Raw genomic sequence first — 23,988 nt, 5'->3', positions numbered from 1 at the left:
CCCCTCCCTCTGCAACAGTTGCTTTAGTGTCATTCATCCTGGCTTCCACGCATTACAAGTCCTCTTATCCCAAGAGTGTAAAAGCTGGAATAAACCAAATAAATGGACAACAAAGGATACTAATGTGATTCATCTCCTCTGCTGCTCGTCAGCTTCAGCAGCACTAAGTAGAATTGCCTTTATCAGTCATTAGGCAACTACACAGCCGAGTACTTTGAGGCGTAATGTCCACCTAATTTATCTTAAAAGGGAGTAGAGTTAACAGTAAACACTTTGAACTCCCACTCGAATTATATTCTAATATGAAATCAATAATGGATGAGCCGATGCAGCTGCTTTGATTCAGACTGGGCCCCCTCACTGCACTCAGATTCAGCCTTTTTCCGCATGCTGTGTTTCCAGGTAAAGAAATGGCTCCGTGTGTGTTTGTTGTCCCACTTTAATGTGACCTGCCAATCTGTTATCGGTTTTATGTTAGAAGGTTTATTAGCTGTAGCATGTGGCCCGCAGGATCATTGGTCTACACAGTGTAGTCATGGCTCTCTGTGATGTCGATGCGTTTTGTTATGGCCAGGCTGATAGATAGCACGGTCCACCGGGTCAGTGCGATAAGATCATGACACAGTATACCATCCTGGGTGCTTGACAACACGAAATCATAACAGCAGATGTGTCAATGATCCAATACTCAGCTTGGATCCACACATGAGAGAGCTGTTGCCTTGATTCTTGATCTTTATCAATATGTTGCTGATAAATAAGTTAAATTTGAGTAAAATCTGTGTTCAGACCTTTAATTGTTGACTCTTCTTATGTCTTCTGTTGAAGTTAAAGCAATTTATTTTATTTATTTAGCCTGAGCAGGTCAATAAATGTGACTTTGAACTACAAGATGACAGCATGAAATTGTTGAGGTTGTTTGTTTTATATATTTTTTGAATGAAATCAGTGAGAGTGTATGGCTGCTCAATCTCATATGCACCTGTTACATTCCTCTGGATAGTTGGTATAGCCTTTAGTTTGTCTTGTAAAAGTTCTCGTCATACTCTATTGCTTTAGTGTTACAGCAGTGAACTCTGAACTCGAGTCATCTTTCTAAGTCTAAGTTTTTTGCTGTCACTGCAGCCACTCCAGGAATTTCTGCTTTCATGCCTTTTTTGCTGTTAACATTCTAAATCCTGCAATACAAATAAATGTTGAACATAATTTGCCTGTTGATCTGTGTTATTGTTGGGATAAAGAATGTTGTGTTTTAGAAATCAGTTTGGCATATTGTGTAGTGTGGTTTTTTTTTTGTACTTATTAGTATGAATGTTGTATTTTTGGTTGAAATCAGGATGGCATTTTGTGTTTTGTATAGTGCTGTCAATCTATTAAAAATGTAATCATATCAATCACACTTTTATTGTGATTAATCACAATGTTTTATAAGACATTATGACATTAATGCAGCTTTTGAACCAAAACAGCCCAGAGGGAAAAAAATGTTTTTCTTCATTTTTTTTTTGCTTGAAAATTTAGAAATTTATAAGTTGTCAACTCAAATATCCAAGAAGTGTAATTTTTTAGCACAAAACGAATCAACAGTAAGATAAGCAGAAGTAAGTGCTTTATTTATCATATTGTGATGATCAGCATTTTATATCATTTTCCTTGGCAGCTGCAGTCGAGGTCAATATCAAATAGTCTGTTTCTTCTTAAAAACTGATATAAACAAAAAAAAACATATAATAATAAAGTAATACAAATCGGTTGAATATGTATTTCTTTTGTGTGTGACCTTGGCACAAGTGGGATAAAGCATATTGTGTTTTGGATTTATATGGTATATTGTGTTTAATGGAGATCATTACAGCATATTGGGTAGTGTGGTGTTTTATACAGATTGCTATGGCATGTTTGTAGCGTGATGAATTGTAGAGATCCAATCATCTGTTGATTTTCAGAACCCACTGAATCCCTTTCAGGGTCACAGGGCTGCTGGAGCCAACCCAGTTACAAAGGTTGGGTAGACTCTGAACAAGTCACCAGCCCTGTTGATCACTATAGAATATTGTGTTTTTCAGAGATCAGTATGGCGTATTTTATACTATCCTATATTTTTTAAAGTAAAATAATTTTTCCGTCAAAGGGTTTTGTCTGAACGTCAGCAAGAAACGTTAAAGTTTCTTAGTTTTGTTGCTTCTGTTGCAAATTTTTTTTTAAAAAAGTGGATTTTCTTGGGCGGTCACCGACTCCCTGTTCTCAGCTGCTTGATTTCTGCAGTTTTTGCTCAGTGTTTGTTTCATGGTTTCAGAAGAACAGAAATGTGCAGCTTGGCTGAGAGATGCCTGTGTTTCCCTCTCCAAGGGTTTCTGCTGAGCTGTCACTTCTCTGAGCTGAGCTAAGCCGCTGAACTGGCCTCAACAACAGAGCAAGAAACTTTGTTTCTCAGCACTTTTAGAAAGTGGTCTGCTTGCACTTACCAGTATTTTGAAAAATTGACTTTTTCTTCCACTTTTTTTTCTCTGCATGTTTTCAAATGGAACTTCGACCATCAAGCAGTGAAAATTATTAGAATTTGGATCATTTTTTTAAACAATGTTTAAATAATGTTTATACTTTAAGAATTCCCATTATCACTCATTGATCCTTGTCTCTTCACAGGTCCTGCTCAGGTTCCCATGATGTCTCCAAATGGTTCAGTGCCTCCAATCTATGTGCCTCCTGGATACGTTTCACAGGTATTTCTTCCAAACATCTCCTCATCCAAGTGTTTGGTGATGATTGTCTCCTGGACTCTGAACAACTCCGACTTTGTTTTTCCAGATCATAGAAGAGAACGGAGTGCGGCGGGTTCTGGTTTTACCTCAGCAACCAGATTTCCACCCAGGGGGACATTCCCCGCTGCATCATCCTCCACCTCCTCCCCATGCACACATGCCTGCCTTCATCCCACACCCCGCCATGATGCCCCCTCCTCCTCACCTGTACACAAGCATGGCAGGAGGCGTGGGGGACCTGAGCTCCCAGTACATCTCCCAGTATCATCCCGCCCATATTTTCTCAGAGCAGGGTGAGTTCTAATCTGTTTCCTGACCATTCTCACCACTAAAAGCCTTAAAAAGTCTAACATTTTTTAATGTTTGTTTCTTCAGTCTCTGCAGATTCTCATCCCCAACATGGACGCCCAACGTTTGTCCACCGAGACGACAGAACTAGCAAAACGCACGAACGTCTCCAGAAGAAACTGAAGGAGCGTCAGGGAGGTGGAGGAGGAGGAGGCCAGGTGAAGGACAGTCCTCCATCCTCCCCGCAGAAGTCCTGCAACAGCCCCCCAACCGCGGACATTCACAACGGCATCGGCGGGAAAGGGCTGGAAGCAGAGCACAGGCACGCCGTGGCCTGTCCAGACAAGCAGATCAGCAAGGGAAAAAACGGAGAGTCCAGAGGTACAAAAGGCTTTTGGTCAGGAGGTTTTACAGTTTAATGATGGGATGGCGTATTGCCCTATGCTCACACCAGTTAATTGCATCTTGTGACTTCATTAAAGCTCTTGAAATCTTTTGGCAGTCTATTACTGCCATGAAAGAAAAGGAAAAACATTTTATATTTCTGACTGTATATCAAAGTCAATCCTATTAAACTATTAACTGCAGCTTAAAGAGAACGTATCTTCTGTTGTCTGAGTCTTTGCATTGTTTTCTTGTCTAGAGTACATAATATAATTCAGCCTACTGTTTAACACAGGTGACACCTAAATAACACACCCTCGTTGAACAAGCATCAGCTGATACTGATGACGAGAACAGTGGTTTTACAGTGTTGCACATGAGTGAAAGGCTGTTTTTCTCTGCTTCAGTATCTGCTGGAGTTACGATAATTTTATGAACCGTTTAAGAGTTATGGTAGAATGTCAACACTGGTGCTAAAGTTCTGGTATTAAAGGGTTAACCCATACTGGAAACGATCATTTAATCGAGTAATGCAGAGAATTATTATTCATGGTTCCCGTGGGGTTTTAAAAAGTCTTGCAAGCATTGACTTCATGAATTATAACAAATAAAAAACAACTTAAAAACCCAACAAAAAGTCTGGAATTTTGATGTTTGAGCTATAAAAATTGTGCAGAGTGAACTTCTCAGTTTAACATTTCTTGTCAAAAATCTAATTTTTGGCTAATTATTTTGATGAAATTATGTAAATAAACTTTAAGAGAACCAGTCGTCATGCACCAACACGCTGAATGTCCACCACGGGTTTGATAAAAGAATTTCGCTAAAGCGTCAAACCACAAAGAACAAGATAAGAAGCTTCAGTTTGATCATAAAGTGGGAATAAATTAATATTTTGGGAAATAACCTAAGAAATTAATCTTAATTTTTGACATTTTAAGTCATAAATTTAGGTTGAAGAAACATGTAGGAACCCTGATTACTGCTCACTGCTCTTATTAGATATATTGCAGAGTTAGTATTTTCTTTTGTTACAGTGTTCTCTTGCTTGTTACAGAAGTTACTATCTAACCTATGATAGTCGAAATGAATGAAGTAGTCATCTTAACTTCTTGCAAATATTATAAATGTTTTAAGGCTGTAAATCCCTTCCACACACTTATGCACTTTTCTCAGACACACGTGAACATTTTCTCTCTTGTTTTAACTCTCAAAGTTCAAGCTTTTGTGGAAAAATGAGTCCAATATTAAAGAATGAAACCAAAAATCTGCGAGCGATCGAAAATGTGTGTAAAATGGGGCAAACTGGACGTATTCTGTACAGGAGACACAGCATGGAAGAGATTAATTGACGATGGTCTAAAGCCGATAAGGACTCAGAACTAAAAAACGAGACTTGCTTTTTTTTGGTCTATATTGTCTAGGAAAGGTGACGTTTTTTGCAGCGAGGAACCAGTGTATTTGAAACTGTTTTACCTTAATGTTTGAAAAGTTGGTATTTATATTTAAAAAATCTATTTTTTTGCTATTTTTTCCAGAGCTCGACAAAGAGGCTCAGGCCCTGATCGCATTTTTGAGTACTATCAGTAAACCAGTGGTGAGTACTTGCTCCATTCTGGTTTTTGTGGCTTTGAATTCTGTGTTCAGTTTTAGGGTTTCGTCCAAATCAAGTTGTCTGGGGTGATACATGTGATAGAGAAACACATTCTCACTCTCAACTTGTCATATATGGATTATATAAATGGTTAAGGTTGGGGACCCCTGATTAGTGTAGGCATTTTATCCCTGTCTGTGGCAGACTGGCACTGGTTCGTGACCCTCTGATTTAACGGGAACAGCCAACACGTCCAAAAATGCAAAAAAGTGAATCAGCGAAACTATATGTCCATATATGAAGAGTTGGGAGTGAGAATACATTGGATAGAGTTGACTACTCAATTTTTTTAGTCTGTAAATAAAAGTCTGTGTTTAAAAATCCATAAAGACTGAATTTAAATTTCCCAGACTTAAGGAGGATTTATCCCATACAGTGTCTGAAAGCCTGAACTTCCTGTAAAGCGGCAAGAAAATAATTCAGCTCTGAGCTGTTGAAATTGAACACAGTCAGGAAAAGAGCAGCTTCAAAAGAAAGTGCTTATTTTCTTGCACTTCAACAAACTATTCATGTTTGAATCAACTCCCAGAAACCAACTGTGGAAAGTAAAAGACTGAGGTGAAGCTCCGGGGTTGTGGGTTGGAGTTGCAGACTTGACCTGATTGAGCTCTTCCACATATAAATCCCCCCCCCCCCCCCTGCAGTATAGTTTGGAGTATTTTTAAACCTCCAAAGAGAACGAGAAATCTCAGGATGGTGCAGCACATCCCTGCAGCTGATGATAAAAAAAAAAGCTGGCTTGATCCAAGTTTTTGCAAAATGCTTATCTTAAAACTCAATTAGTTGAATATTTAACATTTAAAAGACACTGTTTGCATAGTTGTGATCTGTCAAACGTCTCCATTTTAAGGTGTCAGACGTCCAAGCAAGAGGAGCCAAAGTGAGCTGGGTTGCACCTGCCAGGCCTGAGAACGAGAACGGCAGCGTGGAGGAGGACTCCAGCTCTCCACAGCCCCTCAGCTATGAGGTTTCTGTCTCAGCTGAGGGGAAAGATGGCAAATACCAGACTATGTACTGGTCAGTCCAAGCACGAAGACTCAGTGCAGCCTGTTGTCAGAGTTTTAACCCTCATGTCCGTCTAACCATGGCTTCCTTTGATGCAGTGGGGAGGAACTAAGTGCGACTTTAAAGGGCCTTCGACCGGCGACGGAGCATCACGTCAGGTCGGCATGGACTACTTCCTGCTTAGCATTCTGTCCACACACATGTAACAGTTTTTTTTGTTTTTTTCTAGGGTTCAGGCCATGTCCAACTGTCTAGTAGGAAGCCCATCAGAGCCAGTGAGCTTTACTACTTTAAGCTGTGAGCCAGACCCCCCCAATCCTCCTAAGAAGGCCAGTGGGACCAAGAATGCCCTCGTTCTTCAGTGGAAGGTAGAACAACAACAACAACATCTGTTTTTTTATATCTATAAAGATAAAAAATCAGCGAATATTTACACTCAAATTTTCGGGAGCAGATTGCGAGTACTCGGATACTTGTTACAGTCCTCGTTAGGGTGAAGTAGGTGAGATGCAGGTGTGTTGTATAAAGTTTTCACTTTTTAAACCTAGACTGAAATAACTTAAATTTGCTGGATCCGGAAGTAAGACGCATCTATGGGTGACATCACACTCACATGGTCCAGTTCTCATATACAGCCTCTCCATGTACAGGAGGATGTGACTAAGACCTATAACTAATCTGTATTACTGTGGCCTTTGAATTTGTACATTTTTATAGCTCATGTGTCAGTAGGGCTGTCACACTAAGTCGACTAATCGACTATTAAAATAGTGGACAACTAATTTAATAGTTGATTAGTCTTTACTTTATATTTTATGGATTTTTTTTAAATTTTTTTAGGCTAATTTGGAGTTTAGCTAATACTTCATCTATTTTGGAGTTTAATAAATAATTCAGCTGCATGCTAGCTATTTTGGCTAATTCAGAATTTTATCATTTTTTTAAGATAATTTTGAGTTTAGCTAAAATGTCAGCTACATATTACCTATTTTGGCTAATTTAGGATTTTTTCACTTTTTAGGCTATTTTGGAGTTTGGCTAATATTTCATCTGAATGGTAGCTATTTTGGCTAATTTCGTTTTTTTTTTTAGGCTATTTTTGAGTTTAGCAAATAATTCAGATACATGCTACCTATTTTGGCTAATTTAGGATTTTTTCCGTTTTTTTCGGCTACCTGCTACAGCATTTTCATCTCTTAACTTCAGCATCTTCAGCTACCAGCACTAGCATCTTCAGCAGCCAAATTCAGCTTAAGCCTTTGGTTAAGATGTGTGCTTTACATCCATTTTGCCCATGTCCCGATTAGTCGACTAATCGGAAAAAATAATTGGTGATTAGTCGACTATTAAAATAATTGTTTGTGGCAGCACTATGTGTCAGTAATTTATTTATTTTTTTAAGCTACCGTCAGTTATTCCAACTCAAGTTGTGGACATTTCCTGCTGTGGCTTCAATTTATTTCCTTACAAAGCGTGATGCCAGCAGCACAGCTTGCCTTCCAGTCTCACAGAATACCTCAGGATCAACCATGCATGCTCACCAAATGTCAGTAAAACTCAATGAGTCTCACTTCCGTGTTCAGATCCACCCCGATACACAGCTAAAAGTTAGTGACGGTGAACCGTTTACGATTTTACACGAGCATCTTATCGCAGCCATTTGAGATTAAAGCCATTAATGCAGAATCATCACGGTCTTCTTCATCCACAGAATGTTGTATTCCTGTAACCAACTCCAGCTGCGCTCTTTAAATGTCATCATTTTCCTGCATTTGCTTAATGACTGCTGACTGCAGAGCAGCACCACCTGTTGTTTATCTTAATGCTCCTAACTTCAGGCTTTTTAATGAAAATACTTCAAAACAGCCTCGAGAATGAATGCCGAGCGGTTTGGTCTGCTGTACAGCCATTTTATTCAACCTTAAAATGAAAATCAAAAGCATTAATATAAAAGATCAAAAGCAACGCTAGAACAATAAATCATTTGAATACATTTACATTTAAAAGTTGGATTATTTTTTTAATAATCCTGCCGTGTTTTGAGTTGTGTGATTCTTTTCTTTTATTGGTCAATAAAAATTGATTTCCTATCATTGTTTTTCCAACAATTTTCTGCCAGAAATGAAACCATTAAACATTTATTATATAAAGCATGAGGGCCAACAGTATTTAAGCACCCAGAATCAATTTCATTTTTTGCTTTAACTGCATTAGGCATATTGGTAATTCTGTTCTAGAGGCGTGCTTGGATGAACATACTTCTACCATGTCGAAAATGAGATTCAGAATTTAAACATTGCTCTTTCCTGGCAGCAGGAAGCACACTCTCTGTGGACTGTTGAACAATAACCATCCATCATCTTCAGCTGTTTTACTGTTGTTATCCCTGTTTGAGCTTAAATCTAAACAAACAGTGAGCAGCACCGCTTTTCTACCTTGAGTCACACACGCTTTTATGTGAATGTTGCACAAAGGTTTTCCTGCTGACTTGAAGCAAAATGCAACATGTGTCAGTTAAAATGTTTAGTACTGGATTTTTGAAGCAAAAACATCTAATTGGATGATGAAAACCAAAAGCTTTTCTTGTTACCTTTGACTAATGTTTCTGTTTCATATCAGGCTTCGTGTGACAACGGCTCCAAAATTCAGAACTACATTCTTCAGTGGGATGAGGTAACGATTGATTTAGCAGACTGTACAGTTTACATTTTTTTGTTTTGTTTTACAGTAGTCCCTCGCTATATCACAGTTAAACTATCGCGGTCTCGTTGTTTTACACATATTTTAGTGAATTTTGAAATACATTTTCTGTGCTCTATGATTGTGTTTTATGGTTTTAGTGTGACTTTAAGAATTAAAAAAAAAGAAAAATATATTAAAATCTTAATGTTTGTATGAGAAAAGTATGTATTGAGGGTTTTTTCAGCCTTAGAAACCCACTCTGATCGTTGTTTGGTGTATTCTAGAAGCTTTCACAGTGGTCTTTTAACTATAGTTAGACCGTTTTTAGCTAAAATAATAATAATAAAAAAAACATTTGCATTTCGTAGGTCAAAGTTTCCATAGAACAGCAGGAGTTCATTAGAAATTTACCTCTTAGTTGTGAGTGGGACAGTTTATGCGGAACAACCCCACCCCCCTTCCCATCACCCATAACTGAGTGTTCGGTTTAAACGCTCTCCCGCTATCTTACAGCCCCTCACAACCCCAACATAACATTACTGGTGCAACAAAAATGCCAGCTCAGACGAGGAAGGTGAAGACATACGTGGATCTAGTCGTCTACAAGTGAATGCATCAGAATGGAGCAGAGCAGAGAGCTTGTGGCCCGTCCATTGGATTTGTACTAAAATCTTTTTCAAACTGATTTTTTTTGTCAGCTCCTGATTCACAGTAATTAGAATAAAGAAATAATCAGAAATGTAATTTTGAGCTTCATTTTCTTCAGTCATCAATAAAAAGGCCACAAGAGCATGTTAGAAACACCCCAAACACATTTTTTAGTCATAATGGATCTTTGACATCTAGAATAATTGTAAAAACTAAAGTTGACTACAATACGGATTTGTCACGAGTTACTTTAAGAACAGAACTCCCGCGATAAACGAGGGACCACTGTATAAGCAAATAAGATTTTACTGTCATATTTCTGTCACTAAACTTTTGTTTTTTGTTTGGAAAGGGGAAAGGCACAGGCGTTTTTGAAAAGTGCTATAGTGGACCTCAGAAGCAGTACAGAGTGACCAAGCTTACTCCAGCTTCAAGATACTCGTTTCGCCTCGCAGCAGAAAATGACTTGGGTGTAAGGTAGGAGCTCTAATGAGCACGATTATTCCATGGGTGGCGCCCTCACCGGTCTCCATTTCCATGTTACTGTCTCTTCCACTCACCGTCCCCATCTGTCCATGTGCGTCTGACACACTTTGCCGTCTCTTCCTCCCATTCTCTCCCATCCTCTGTCTCTCTCTGCCCTTCCCCAGCGAGTTCAGTGAAGTGGTGGACCTGTTCACCTCATGCAGTGTGCCATTGCCACCCTTCCCTCCAGAACTGGAGACAGCGGGAGTGACCTGGTTGTGTGTGAAGTGGCAGAGGCCCAGCAGTTCTCCAAAGGAAGATGACATTTCCTACATTTTGGAGATGGAGGAGGAAGGCTCGGTACTTCAAAGTTTGATTATTTCCAGTTAAAACATTTATCCGTTTCATTTCACAGTGTAGTAAACTAAACCGGTGTTAAATAGTTGATGTGGTTCCTGTGTTTTTGTTGTACGGGGACTTTAGGGATTCTTAGTTTTTGCTCATTTTGAGTCTGTCTGTCTTTCTCTCAGGGATATGGCTTCCAGCGGAGTTACGACGGTGACGAACTCTCCCACACCATCAGGAACCTCCACAGAAGCACCAAGTACAAGTTTAGGGTAAGTGAGGTCAAACCGGGATGGTTTAATTTAGGAAGTATTATCTACGTGTAGAGGGGGAGAGCTGCTGTGATCACGATGGCCTTATGACTCATCGGTTTACAGGATTCTGCCAACAGAGCGGTGGGCAGCTGACAGTGTGAGCAGAACTCTGGTGTTGATGGTGTTGGTGTTGAAGCGTTTGGCCAGCATGTGGCCTTTTGGCTGGCACTGATGTTAACAGGGTTTGGGGACAGACTACCGTTTCAACCCCCAAGTCAGTTTGCTGTTTTCTCCCTTTCATGTTTCCTTTGTTTTCCTCTTTTTTTCTTTTAGGGAAAGTCTGGGCTGTGCAGCCAGAAACATTGGCTAACATTTCTGAATTAAATGTCAAACTTAACATGAAAACTTGAAAGGGAGATGCAGTGGGGCAAAAAAGTATTTAGTCAACCACCAAGTGTGCAAATGAGAGACAAAATGAGAAAAAAGAAACAGAAAATCTCATTTTCTGATTTCTTTTTAATTGAATTTATTTGTAAATTATGGTGGAAAATAAGTATTTGCTCAATAAGTTCATCTCAATAGTTTGTTATATATCCTTTGTTGGCTATTATAAAATTTAAGCATTTTCTCTGTCTTCACAAGGCTTTAAAAAGTGTTGCTGGCATTTTGGCCCTTTCCTCCTTGCAGATCTCCTCTAGAGCAGTGATGTTTGGGGCTGTTGCTGGGCAACACAGACTTTAAACTCCCTGCAAAGATTTTCTATGGGGTTGAGGCCACTCCAGGACCTTGAAATTCTTCTGCAACCTGATTGGCTGTACCATTGTCAATCAACTTGTACTTGAATGTGTTCAGTTTCCCAAACTGACATAAATGTTTGACAGATCTTTTTCATTCTTTATTTTTCTTAAAGTTTGGACTGTCTGAAAAGGGCATAAAATGTGTAGTGAGAGGTTTACAGTCTTACAACATCTGTAATTCTAAACAGATTTCATTTATTGCGGGATAATTTTATAATGTAATCCCAGTGGTAAATGAGGAAATACTGTATCACAAAAAGCTATTTCTTATCCTTTACAAACTAGCATCACATTCAACCCTTTAATACGTGAGATGTTGCCGGCAACATTTAAATAACTCATGCTCTTAAGCTATGTTCACACAGCCCTCGGCAACTTGTGTTCAAGCAGCCACTTTCAATGAAAAATCTTTGTAAACGCTTTTTTGCCTTCAGAACTTGCATGTTTATGTGTAGTTTTTACAACTGTTTTTGTGCTCTATGTACAAAACGCATGGCCATTGAGGGCCCGTTGTCTGGTAAACTGGGTCAAACTTTGACCAACCAGATGAGTGCATTTGCTCTATCTGGTCCATGGATCTGCGTCTCCAGATCCACATGTGGCTCTTTTATCCATCCATGGTGGCTCCTTGGCCAAACATAAAATAAGTCATGGAGACTGCTGACCCAGCCATGTCGACCGTTTGAGTCAGCAGCTCCTGCTAATGGCTGCCTAACCAAAACTACCTAAAGAAAACAAATAAACAAAGCCAGCAAACTATGACTACCAAGGTCCAACCCAAACTAAAATAACAAAAGTGTAAGACTGCTGGGGAAAAAGAACAAAAAGAAATACGAAAAATCAAATAAAATAACATTTTTTAAAGTAAGGATTACTTAATTAGCATTTATTTAATTTAGATTAGTTATATTTATAAACTGATGTCTGAGGTGCACAGAGATGATTAACTATGTAGGTTTTTACATCTCTGTTGACCATGAAGATGTTTTGTTTTCTCAATGCTACCTCCAGAATGAAGAGATTTTATATGCAAAGCAAAACTTTGGTAAAAAGTTTGATCTTTTAACAGTTAAAAGATAAAAGTTCTTTTTATTTTTTTGCCTTTGTTCATGCTAAAAGAAGGCATAATTTTTATTATTAAAAAAACAGAAGGTCATGAATCCAAATCCAAATTTCTTAAAGGCTAAAGTAAGACTATGTGGCTCCTTCTAGGTTTTGATCAGTAGAAAACAAACCCAAATGGCTCTTTTACTGTTAAAGGTTACCAACCGCTGATCTGGTCAGACACAGATACGAGCCTGAAATTGGTGCGTTTGTTTTTCAAAGAAAGATCTCCCGACATGATGGTTATTAGGGATGTAAAAGATATTAGATGCGTATTGAAAAATTGATCCGGCAGTGGGAGTAACAGCAGTATCGGTTTGGGATGTAAAGAATTGATACGTATCGAATTGATCAAACAACTGGAGTATCGTTTGAAAACCACAGATATGAACAAGATTATGTTGGTTAAAAGGTTAAAGAAAACAATCAAGAGGTAAATAATCGACTTTTGGAAAACTGCAGTTTCTCTTTGTTTTCTTTTCTAGCGTCTTTGTCTTTTTATGGACATGCGATGCAAACAGAAGACGTCCAATCATGAGCTTGCTTCTTCCAAGTCAATACGTGAATACATTTCTCTGTCAAATGCCATGTATTGTTATTTATCGCTTTAAATTCCATATGAAAAAGAAATATCTAGATTTTAGCGTTTTTGGTAAAAGAATCAGACTATTGTATCGCAAGAATCCTAGCAGTGAAGTGAACCGTTTACATTTCCTGCCCAATTCACTAAATTTTCTTCGCTTCATCATTTGGCACCAAACCAAATCCCGGGTGTGTACGAAGCTTTAGACCTCCCGTAACTCTCTGACTTTTTACGCAATCAATATTAATTAGCTAATATTGTAGCAGAGGAAACCGGCTTCTCCTATCTGCTGCTTAGTGTTACTTTACCCTAGTCAAGTGTTGCATAATGGCAGAATCCACTGAAATTACTTTAATTGTGTAAGAATGACAACCGTAACCATAAGAGTTCTTTTTTTTATACATATAATTCTTTATCAGAAGTTTTTACTCAACAAATGTATCAGTAAAAATCACTAAAGACGGTCTTCATTAGGACCTATTGTCCCCCCAGACAGAAAAATTACAATCATAGTGTCTGGATGATTGCTGGTATAAATAACCACCTATTTTTTTATTTCATTGCACAAAACGTGCCTTATGACTGTTGTCGTACAACCAGCCGCCCTCAAACAGATGGATGTGTTCAGGTTTTGCTGTTATATAAGTTGGAGCTGGCAGCTGGATCACAGGTGTTTGCTTTGGTTCTCTGCCTAATAGCTGTTGTTTCCTGTTCCCAGTGTTTGCATGAAATGGCAGGTTCTTTTTTTTCCTTCAAATCGACTATAAGCTGAAGTATTTTGAAGTTTCTATGGTATATCACAAAAAAAGATTCTGATGGATAAGTACTTTAACAAGCAGTCCCACTTCCACTAACCCCCTCCTCCGTTCTCCCTTATTCTAATTATCCAGCTGCATGGTTCGAGTGGAGGCAGAGGACTGTTCGTTTTGTTTCGGTTCGGTATATGAATGAGCGCTGCTCCACAGGCTTTCAAAGAGTTTGTGTTGTTGCAGATGTTTCTCGTTGAAATGCTACTGGAGATGAGGTGGTTTGTGGAATAATTGCAGTTCTCCTAGAATCCCATCAGTTTTTGTGGAAAAAGGTCTTCAACATTAACTAAAGCGTGTTATCGCTCCTCTACACCTGCCCTCATTTACTTTGGCAAAAGGAAGAGAAGACAGCAGTTACAAGACATGCATTGCAAAATAATGAAGTCTAAAAAGTTTAAATTTTATTGCGTCAATGAATCTAGTATTGCAACAAGATGCACGGATTTATTAAAAAAGAATTAGATTTAGAATAATTTTAATAAATATGAAAATCCATTTTTGAATTTGTACAAAAAGAGTTTGTCAATCAAAAGACCACACCCCTTAGAAACCATAATGAGAGAAAAAAAATCCCCTCCAATTGTATTGTTAGGTTTATTCATTTTAGTGAATGTGAAAAGATTTCTAGATAATAGGCTGTAAAATGTGTATACTTATAAAGCACTTAACGGTCACAGTCCCATTCATACATACATTCACACACTGATGGGGGTTTTGCTACCTAACTCTGGCGCCAACCTGTAACCACCAGGAGCAATGCAGTGTTCTGTATCTAAGGGCACTTATGCCTGGTTTCTACTGAGCGGTCCAGCAAGGAGTGGTACGGAACGGTCCAGTTAATTCTGGCGAGCGTTTCCATTCAGTTAAGCCTTGCCACTGAGCGTTTTTTTTTTTTTTCATGGTGTAGACACTAGCGTATCATTGTAGTAAGATGACTTTAAAAGCAACAACAATGGAGGTCATCCAGCAGCTCGTCTTTTTGTACGCCGTGTTAACATTAAACAACAGTTTAATGTTGTTTGATAGAAGATTGCGGCCAGCTAAGAAGAATGCTGCCGCAAAGAGGAAAACATTTTAAACGCTAGCTTAGCGCTATACTGGCTATACCTGTCTCTCTGTAACCCAGTTTGAAGATAAATAACGTTTCAAAGCAAATAAGATTATCATCAGAGGAAAACAATCAGATTCTCCTCCGTGTTTGTTTTGGACGACATTTCTTCTTCTGGCAATGTGAGTACCAAATACTGATACACACATACAGTGCCCTCTAGTGGTTGCTAGCAGAATAAACCGCTAAAGGGCAACTAGTTGTTTGTTGGGAAATAAACAAATATATGACTGCATTAATGTAAAAAAAAAAAAATCACCAAAAAGTCACACTTAAGAATAAGTCACATCCCTTTCTCAGCTATATTAAAAAAAACTGTGACTCATACTCCAGCAAATACTGTACATGTATTTCACAAAAAGTAAAATGTGGTTTGCTCACGGAAGAACTGCTTTGGGTTCAGTTAGTTTTATTTTGAAAAGTGCTTTAATCAGAAGTCAAGTGATGATGTTGGTGGCCTTCATCGACTCTCTGAAAAGCTCCAGGGTTGTTTTGTCCACATAAAGCTTCAAGGCATGAAAACCTTTGTTTGGGATTTTGATTTGTCGCAGACATCCTAAAATACAAAATGACATTTTTATTTGCCAAAAAAAAGAAAATTTCACCTTTACAGGAACAAAAGCGTAAAAAGCCTTGAAACAACATGTTTGACAGCCTGTAGGTGTAGGTGTGTTTGCCTTATGCATCAGTCTTTCAGCTCTTTTTTTGTAGGATATGTCCCTTTTAAAATCGTCCTCTCAAAAAACCTGTTATGTGTCACTTTTATAAATATTCTGCTTTGAAAGAAATCGTCTTTATGTGATAGGCTTTTATTTTAATCAGTGAAATAGCACCTAAAAAGCCATTTTCAGCTAAATAAGCCACAGTCATAAAGGATTCACTTCATTGCCTAATAATGGGGAAGTTTACACTCAAAATATTATATTTCTTTTTTAACATTCATTTCTTTTTAGTGGCCAAAAAAGAGAATCATTTTAGTGTGGAAATATTGATGCTGCGTTTCTTCTCTGATTGAAAATGTTTGGATCACTGAAGCAAAGCAACCTTAATTTTAGTGAGTGTATATTTAAATGTACTTAGGCTTTATTAACGTTTAGGAAAACACATCTAAATCTCCGGCGCCCTTAATGAGTGAAATATGTAAATATATTCAGTCCTCTCCAGCTTTAAAGCAGTCGTGACATTAAAAACCCATTCTGATGAAAATTGTGTTTTTGGTGTTTTTAAATGTTCTTGTAGCATTTTTCTTATGATTGAGGACATATTTAAAAAAATGAAGCACTAGAATGCATTTCTAAGTATTTATTTATTATTGCTCTGGGAATCGGGAGCAAAGGAAAAAAAAGGCAGTTTGAAAAATAACTTATTTAAATCCGCGGGGCGGGTCACAAGCTCTGAGGTTTCAACAACAGGGAGGGGGAGGGGATGGGGGGATGGGTTTGCTCAATGCCAACCGTCCCGCCCACAACTCGGAGGCGAATTTTGATTGAACTTACTGCCGCTCTGCAGAAACTATGAGTGTATTCAGACTGAAAAACACGGTAGTTTACTTAACTTTAATTAAAGTTTGTTTCCCCCGATAATCTAGAACACATTTTTTTGTCTGAATACACCTAAGAAGACCAGGTCTGGGACCAATGACATGAATATCAATGGACACCACAACCCCTCCCCTTCAGTGTTCCAAAAAGTCCCATAGACGGTCATTAAAAAAGAAAAAACGTGACTCAGACCGACTCGCACTAATCGCTGTCGATTTCAATTGTTTGTAATATGGTGGTAGACGTATTGGGAAGTGTTTAGCCTGAATTCGTGAGGGCCAAAGGTAATGCATTTCCTATGGGGGACCTCAACACTTGCTATGTCCAGTTCTTATTAAACGATCTATGTCTTAAGCATGAAATCTTGAAGATTTAGCCAATGCCTCCCCATCCCACCGTGGTAGTTGTATTTGTGACTGTAGCATTTTATTTTGGCTAAAAATGATAAAATCATAATTAACCGCGCTTTAAAAATGGATCAAAAGACGATCAGAGTGGGACTTAAAGTGTGGAGATCCATCTGAAAAATGTTTAGATTTAGAGGGGGAATATAGAAGTCCCCAGTTAGTCAAAAAAAAAAAAAAATGCAACTGAGTTTGGAAATAGATTCAGAATTATGAGCATCCAAATGTCTAGTAATCTTCCCACAATTGCTGGTTTCTGTGATTTTGATGCACCCTCTTGTGTGTTTGCACTTTCAACAGGTGGCAGCCTACAATTCAGAAGGAAAGAGTAATCCCAGTCAGGTGGTTGAGTTCATCACGAAGCCAGACAGACCCGGCAGTCCCTGCAGGCCTGTCATCAGAGGAAGAGTCTTGCCTAACAGCTTCAAAATGGCCTGGGGTGAGCTTCCCTTCCCCATTTCTGGATCCTAAAGCAGCTCAGTCTTGCTTATATTTCACAGCCTGTGAAATCCAGTTTGCTGATTTAGTTTAGTCAGGGAGCTGTCCTTGACGCTAGATGAAACTAGTGACGTCAAAGGTCCAAGGTAGTCTGAGCAATGGATGGGCAGGTTTTTTATTTATTTATTTGTTTTTGATGTGAAGCTGCCTGATTTCTCACTGCAGCAAACTGAAGATGTTGTTTAATAAGCTGGATTCATTCAAAAAACATGTTTTTCCATAAACACATTATTTGTTTTTGTAATTAGAGCCACCTAAAGAGGACGGTGGATCAGAAGTCACAAAATATGTGGTGGAGCTGTCTGAGGGTTTAAGCGGTAGGTTAAAAAAATACAATTAGAAAACCTATTTATCATCATGGATTGATTAAAAAATTGTTTTGTTTTTTTTAGGTTCATTGTGGGGGCTGGTGTACTCTGGGCCAGCCCTGGAACATGTATGTGACGGTCTGAAGCCTGGCTGCTCCTACCAAACAAGAGTTTACTGCATGAGTGAGGGGGGGCAGAGCCCGGTGAGTCATCCAGCATCAGAACACGTGCATATATGGATGTGCACCCAGCCTTGCTCTTTGAACAAAAGGACAAAAAGTTTGATCACCTGTAATTAATGCAGCACCAAATGCCAAGCTAATTATTATGAAACCACTTCTCAGATTTATTTAGCCAAACCTCTTTTGCGAAAGTTAAAAGTTGGCTTATTTTTAGAAAAATGAGTCATCTTCTGACATTCACGCACCCTTTGGTGCATCGTCTTTATGTTGTGAGTCTTTATCCTTCTATTTTAGATTATACAAACATTTCTTGGCTCCTCCTTGATCTGATCCCTTTTCATATTTGTCCCGCAGCAGGCCTGGACTGTGAGGACCAAATTGATTTTTGTTCTGAAGCCAAAAATGTCATCCCCCAACGTACTCAAAAACTCACTAAATTTGCACATATCTAGTAACCAGTGAAAATTAGTTTGGGGTATAGTTAGAAATACCCCATCCCAGCGGGAGAAACCATTAAAAGAAATGAAATCTTGACGGAGTATTAGTGCCAGTTTACAAACAAAAACATTTTTTTTTATTACAACGTTAAATCTCAGAAATTTACAAGAAAAAAAGTCGTAACAGGTTAAATTACATATTTACATTTTTAGATGTCTTGAAGTCATAGATAAAATTTATTACTTTTTTTCTCGTAAATTTACTAGTTTAATGTTGTAAATGTATTACTTTGAATATCCTAAGTGTATAAGAAAAGTCGTAAGTTTACGCGAAAAAAGTCGTAACTGTTAAATTACAAGAAAAAAGTTGTATATTTTTTGCTTTAGAAGTCATAGGCAAAATTATGCCTTTTTTTCTCATAAATTTACTTATTTAAAGTCTTAAATTCATTACTTTAAAATTCGTAAATTTATGAGGAAAAAATATGGAGAAGAAAGTTGTATATTTGTTACTTTTAAAGTCATGGGCTAATTTATGACTTTTTATTTCATAAATTTACGTGTTTTAAAGTTGTAAATTTATTAGAAAAAAAAGACAAAAATTTAAGATAAAATGTTATAAATTAATGAGAAAAACACCACATTTATTTTTTGTTATCAAAACCGTGTTCATAGATGAAAGACATGGAAACATTTTTTAAGCTTTACTTCCGCATAGGTTTCAAAAACAAAGTTTTTACAGCTAAATATTATAATAAAATTTTTTATTTTTTGTGGCCCTAATACTTTGTTCTTATAAGGGTTAAACAACAACAAAAAAAGTTAAAAATCCACTAACGAAACACACATGTCAAGAATATCCAAAGGAAAATGTTAAATTATGGGATGGTAAAAACCTATTTGACCATTTTGTGCAAAAGTGTTACATTTTTTGCACAATATTGGAAAAGAGAACTTTTATTTGAGCGATCTTTGTGGAATTTCAAGTCTACAACCACAACTAAAGTTTTTTTGACTTGGTTACTTTGGAAAAAATCCAGTTTTTTAATTTTATTGATTTTAAACTGTGTTAGTAAGCCAGGCTCATAAAGGTGGCATTCCCTGTTGTTTTCGAATTGTTACCGGAATATTGTAAAAGTTAAAAGCGCAAATTGTTGTCTCAAGCTGAACGTAACAATATGACAATGCTTTAGGAATGTGGCCGTGGTTAACACAAAACCTTAGCTGCCAAGGAAATCCAAAAATTTACTTTTGCCGATTCTTATAAAAGTTGCAGAGACCTGTTCGTCACTCCCAGACAATCAAAAAACAAAATGGTTGCTATGGAGATAAAACCAACAGAAAACTGTTTTTTTTTTTTTTTCAAAAATGTGTTCCGTGCCGCTCTGATCAGGGTGGGTAGAAGAGAAGAGTGAGCGGAGTGTAGCAGCCGCTCAGTCATTGAGGGCGTGTCCAAAGGGGGCGGGTCATGGAACAGCTTTAATTGCAATTATATTGTAACAAACATAAGTAGAGAATTGTTGTTTATTCAGTGTTTTATGATATTAAAGTTTGCTTTCCGCTGTTTTCTACACAAGGCAGAACTTCCTAATCAATTAACCCTCCCTGCATGTGTCAGAGGATGCTTTCCTTAATTAGCTGGCTTTGCAGACGCTGCTCATTCATTTCTGTATCAGCTGTTTGTGCATGCATTTATTCCTGATGAGGCTGCCGAAGCCACATGAGTCACAGTGATGAGTTTGGGCTTTTTCGGTGCAGAACAATGTGACATACGGCTCACATGTTTCGCTCTGTCACAGAACTTCGCTCTGCGTTTCCTCCCGTGGGCTAATCTAACTGTGGCGTCGGAAATGGCACATTTGTCCGTCTGCCTAAATACAATTACCCAGTGCGTTGGCAGTGGCCTCCTCTGCTCCGCCGTAGCCTGGATCAGCCTGATAAGCTGCTGGAAATGACAATTGCATCCAGCAGATTTCGAGGCAGATGATGGTGTGCGATTGGGAAGTCATTTTCGTTTGGGGCTTAATTGCTGTGTTGTTTTTCCCCTTAAAAGATGTCGGAGACGCTGCAAGTCCAGACTCCGGCGGTGCCCCCGGGGCCTTGCCAGCCCCCTCGATTGGTGGGAAAACCCAAATCCAGGGAGGTGCAACTGCGCTGGGGTGAGTCACTCGGCTGCGTGGGATGCATCTCTTGCCACGGCTGATGCATGGCTTTCCAAGCGTTTCGTATCAAAGCCGTAGAGTTTAATTATGCGTCATCTTTGACTTTTGGATGTTAATAACCCGGCTTTCGGAAACGCTTCAGTCCCGCCTCAGGTAGACGGAGGAAGCCCCGTGTCCTGCTACAGCGTGGAAGTGAGCGGGCAGCAGGCTGAGGAGGGCCGGGAGGTGTACCAGGGTCCAGAGCTGGACTGCTCCGTGGGGGGGTTGATGCCTGGCAAAACCTACGGCTTCCGGGTCAAGGCGGCAAACAAGGCTGGGGTGAGGCCGACTCCTGACGCCACACGATTTTAACACTCTACTTTAAAAACATGACATTCTTTTGTGTTTTTTCTCCTGTGGAAACAGTTTGGCCCTCTATCAGAGCGGTGTGAAATCACAACAGCCCCCGGAGCCCCAGAACAGTGCAAGGCCCCCTCAACCACGTCCAAATCTCCCACCTGCGTGGTCGTAAGCTGGGAGGTAAGAAACGTCGTTTATTACCCGTCAACAGCCAAAAACTGCACTTTTCTGGAGCTTCTCTTTGTCGCCCGCTGGCAGGCTCCTCCCTGTAACGGGGCGCCAGTGACAGAGTTTCGTTTGGAGTGGGGTGCAGCCGAAGGCACCATGCAGGTGTGTTACAGCGGGTCAGCGCTCAGTCACGAAATGAGGGGGCTGCTCCCTGCAACCAACTACTTCTGCAGAGTGCAGGTGAGCAGCACCGGAATACCACAACCACTGGAATGACCACAACATCATTTCTATTTTAAAAATATTTTAGAGCAGGAATGTCTAAACTTTAAGCAAAGATTTCAGATTTGTTGAGCTGTGTGGGCCAATCATTTGGCAAACGTTCTCTAAACACCTACAGTAATGAAAACTTTATTGCAATGGGAGACTTTTCATTTCTTTAAATAAAACAGATAAATCTTTATTCATTTCTACCAAAATTTCTGTTAATTTCATGTTTAAAGACCAGAAATAAAATGAAGATGAATTTGGTTATAGCCGAAAATGTTGTTAAATCTGGGTTCATATATGAAATGTTACATATAAATAAAATAATCATTGTAAATGTTTCAATGTAAATCACGTGAACAGGAAAATAGCTCAAATAGTTTCACAAACCATTAAGGTTTTGATGACAGAAATGAATAAATCTGTCCCTCGTTTGATCCTAAAAGTTTCAATCAAATTATATTTTTTTTCTCTTGTTGTATTTTAGTTATTATTATGTAATTTTGTCCAGAATCTGTTTTTGTTTTTTAAGTCCTGTTTTCTGCAGAACAGCAGCAGCAGCTCATTATAAATTTACCTCTGGCTTGTTAGCGACACTGTTGGTGCAGAAGTTAATTAATTTCCCAGCATTCCTTTGGTAACACTCTCCTGCTAGCTTATAGCATCTCACAAGCCCAAGCTAAATTAGCATACCATCAAAAAAATTGACAATTAATATGGGAGCAATCCAAATATACAGTTTGGAAAAGAAAAACAAACGCGTTAATGGATCTATTTTTCTCCAAGTGGTCGTTTTACAAAGTTACAAAGTTTTAGCTTTACATAAAAAACTTTTGTTTACATAAAAAACAAAAAAATCGGATTATTTAGAGCGTTATTGCAGTCGAATCTAGATTAGATTCAATTTTATTTTCTAAACACGTGTACAGATACCAGGTAAAGAAATCCAGTTAGTGTCAAACCAGAGTGCAGCAAGCCTTAAAGAGCAGGATAGAACATTATGTGCAGATTTACAGGTCGACTGATTAGAAATGTACAGGTGTAAGAGAATATTTGCATTTGCAGATTAGCATATTTACACAGTAGTTTATTAGCTACATGTGCAATAATAAATAGTCAGTTAAATACATAAAAATAGTCAGAAAAGACAATAGAGGGAAAGAAAAATCAAGAAAACGTAGCAAAGACTGAAATAAAAAGCAGGACATGATTTGACTGCCCTTTGATTTGAGGTAGTAAAATTTAAAATGACTTAAAATCTTACAAAGGGCTTGTTCTGTAATGGTATCCTCATATCTCCCCCTGCTGGCCAAACCAGAGAACTACACGTGTAAATCACACCTTTTCTGCTGATTTTGTTCAGGCTGCAAACCTGGCGGGCGTGGGCCCCTTCAGCGAGGCGGTGCTGTGCCAGACGCCCTGCTCCGTCCCCGCCGCCGTCAGCAACATCTACGTGCTGAAGGAGTCCGAGCTGCAAAAGTACGACGCCGCAGCTGACGAAGACGAGGAGGACGAAGAGGGCGCCGTCTCGCGCCCCTCGCCGGTCTACTCTCCCTCCACCTGCCTTGGCATTGGCTGGGACTCTCCGTGCGATCACGGCTCAGAGATCACCTCTTACCTGATCGACCTCGGAGAGAAGCAGCCCGTCGTCGTCGGGCGCGTCAACAAACACGTCATCCAGCACCTGCAGCCGGACACCAGCTACAGGTCTGTGCTGCGCCGTCATGATGAAACTTCACTGCTGGATCTCTAACTTTCAGGCGTCTTACAGACAAAGACACGGCCTAAATATAGGAAAATAACACTGTAAACAGTAAAATTATCCGTTTATGCATAAAGTAATGTTTACTTCACAACAAATCTTATAGATTATCAGTTCCTCACAAGCATTCAAAAAGGGAAAAATTAGCTAAAAAAGCTAAATATGTGATAAAATTATTTAAAATTGAATGTTATACAACCCAGTGAGTATTTTTGAAGTCTTCTTGTATCTTAATGTGTTTTCTTTTGATTTAAGTTACAAACACTACTGCAAAAAAATACTCATTTAGGAATAAAATGTGAGCAAAATGAGAATCTTAGTGCAAGTATTTCTAAGCTTAATTAAATCTACAGCTAGCATTTATCCTTAGAATATACATTAGACAATAAATGCCACTTTAATTTGTCAACATGTTTTGAACAAGCTACAGTGCTGCTCATAACCATCGGATAATAAATACAGTTTCAGCACTTAAAAATATAAATAACATGACATGGATTTTTTTTTAAACCAAACTTTTAAAAAAAAAATACCTATTCTTAATTCAAAATTTTTTTTATAATTATTTATTTAGTTTTAAATCCTAGCTCTTAATCACAAGAAATTCTCCACTGTTGGGATTTAGTGAATAGCTTGGAGGAAGAATAAGTTAAAACAATCTGGTAAATGTCTAAGGTTTTACATCTTTGCAAATATCAAATAACTACATTAAATTTAAACTAAAATCTATGGCACATTTTAATGTTTTCTACACCAAATCTACTAGTTTTAACAGCTACAGATATTTTTGTGAAAGATGAAGATAAAACCTCAAAAATTAAAGGAAAAGGTGCAACAATACGTACCGTATTTTCCGGAGTATAAGTCGCATGAGCAAAAAATGTCAAATCAAGAAAAAAAAATACCATATATAATTCGCACTTTTGGTAGAAAAGTCAGATGTTTCAGTTGTAACGTGTAACGCTGCGTTCACACATGTGATTCACACGTCAAATTGGCGCCTCTTTTGTTCCATGTCGAACTGGAGCCTCG

At 38.5% G+C, this 23,988-nt stretch overlaps 1 protein-coding gene across 6 annotated transcripts in view; it reads left to right on the top strand.

Moving 5' to 3' along the window:
* The window catches only part of fndc3a (fibronectin type III domain containing 3A), a 63,657-nt gene that overhangs the window by 31,702 nt on the left and 7,967 nt on the right, over positions 1-23,988 (top strand). For all 6 annotated transcript variants that reach the window (XM_024276987.2, XM_024276986.2, XM_024276984.2 and 3 more), the window contains 19 exons: positions 2,647-2,723; positions 2,809-3,055; positions 3,138-3,431; positions 4,973-5,031; positions 5,939-6,105; positions 6,192-6,251; positions 6,323-6,461; positions 8,713-8,766; positions 9,776-9,900; positions 10,074-10,248; positions 10,419-10,505; positions 17,134-17,272; positions 17,580-17,648; positions 17,724-17,842; positions 20,312-20,417; positions 20,563-20,738; positions 20,826-20,939; positions 21,018-21,167; positions 22,558-22,901. In XM_024276987.2, coding sequence (XP_024132755.1) covers positions 2,647-2,723; positions 2,809-3,055; positions 3,138-3,431; positions 4,973-5,031; positions 5,939-6,105; positions 6,192-6,251; positions 6,323-6,461; positions 8,713-8,766; positions 9,776-9,900; positions 10,074-10,248; positions 10,419-10,505; positions 17,134-17,272; positions 17,580-17,648; positions 17,724-17,842; positions 20,312-20,417; positions 20,563-20,738; positions 20,826-20,939; positions 21,018-21,167; positions 22,558-22,901 — 2,701 coding nt within the window. The remainder of the gene's footprint in view (positions 1-2,646; positions 2,724-2,808; positions 3,056-3,137; positions 3,432-4,972; positions 5,032-5,938; positions 6,106-6,191; positions 6,252-6,322; positions 6,462-8,712; positions 8,767-9,775; positions 9,901-10,073; positions 10,249-10,418; positions 10,506-17,133; positions 17,273-17,579; positions 17,649-17,723; positions 17,843-20,311; positions 20,418-20,562; positions 20,739-20,825; positions 20,940-21,017; positions 21,168-22,557; positions 22,902-23,988) is intronic.

Source organism: Oryzias melastigma, linkage group LG13, assembly GCF_002922805.2.
Source record: "Oryzias melastigma strain HK-1 linkage group LG13, ASM292280v2, whole genome shotgun sequence".
Lineage (NCBI taxonomy): Eukaryota > Metazoa > Chordata > Actinopteri > Beloniformes > Adrianichthyidae > Oryzias > Oryzias melastigma.
This window is presented reverse-complemented; position numbering and strand designations above follow the sequence as displayed.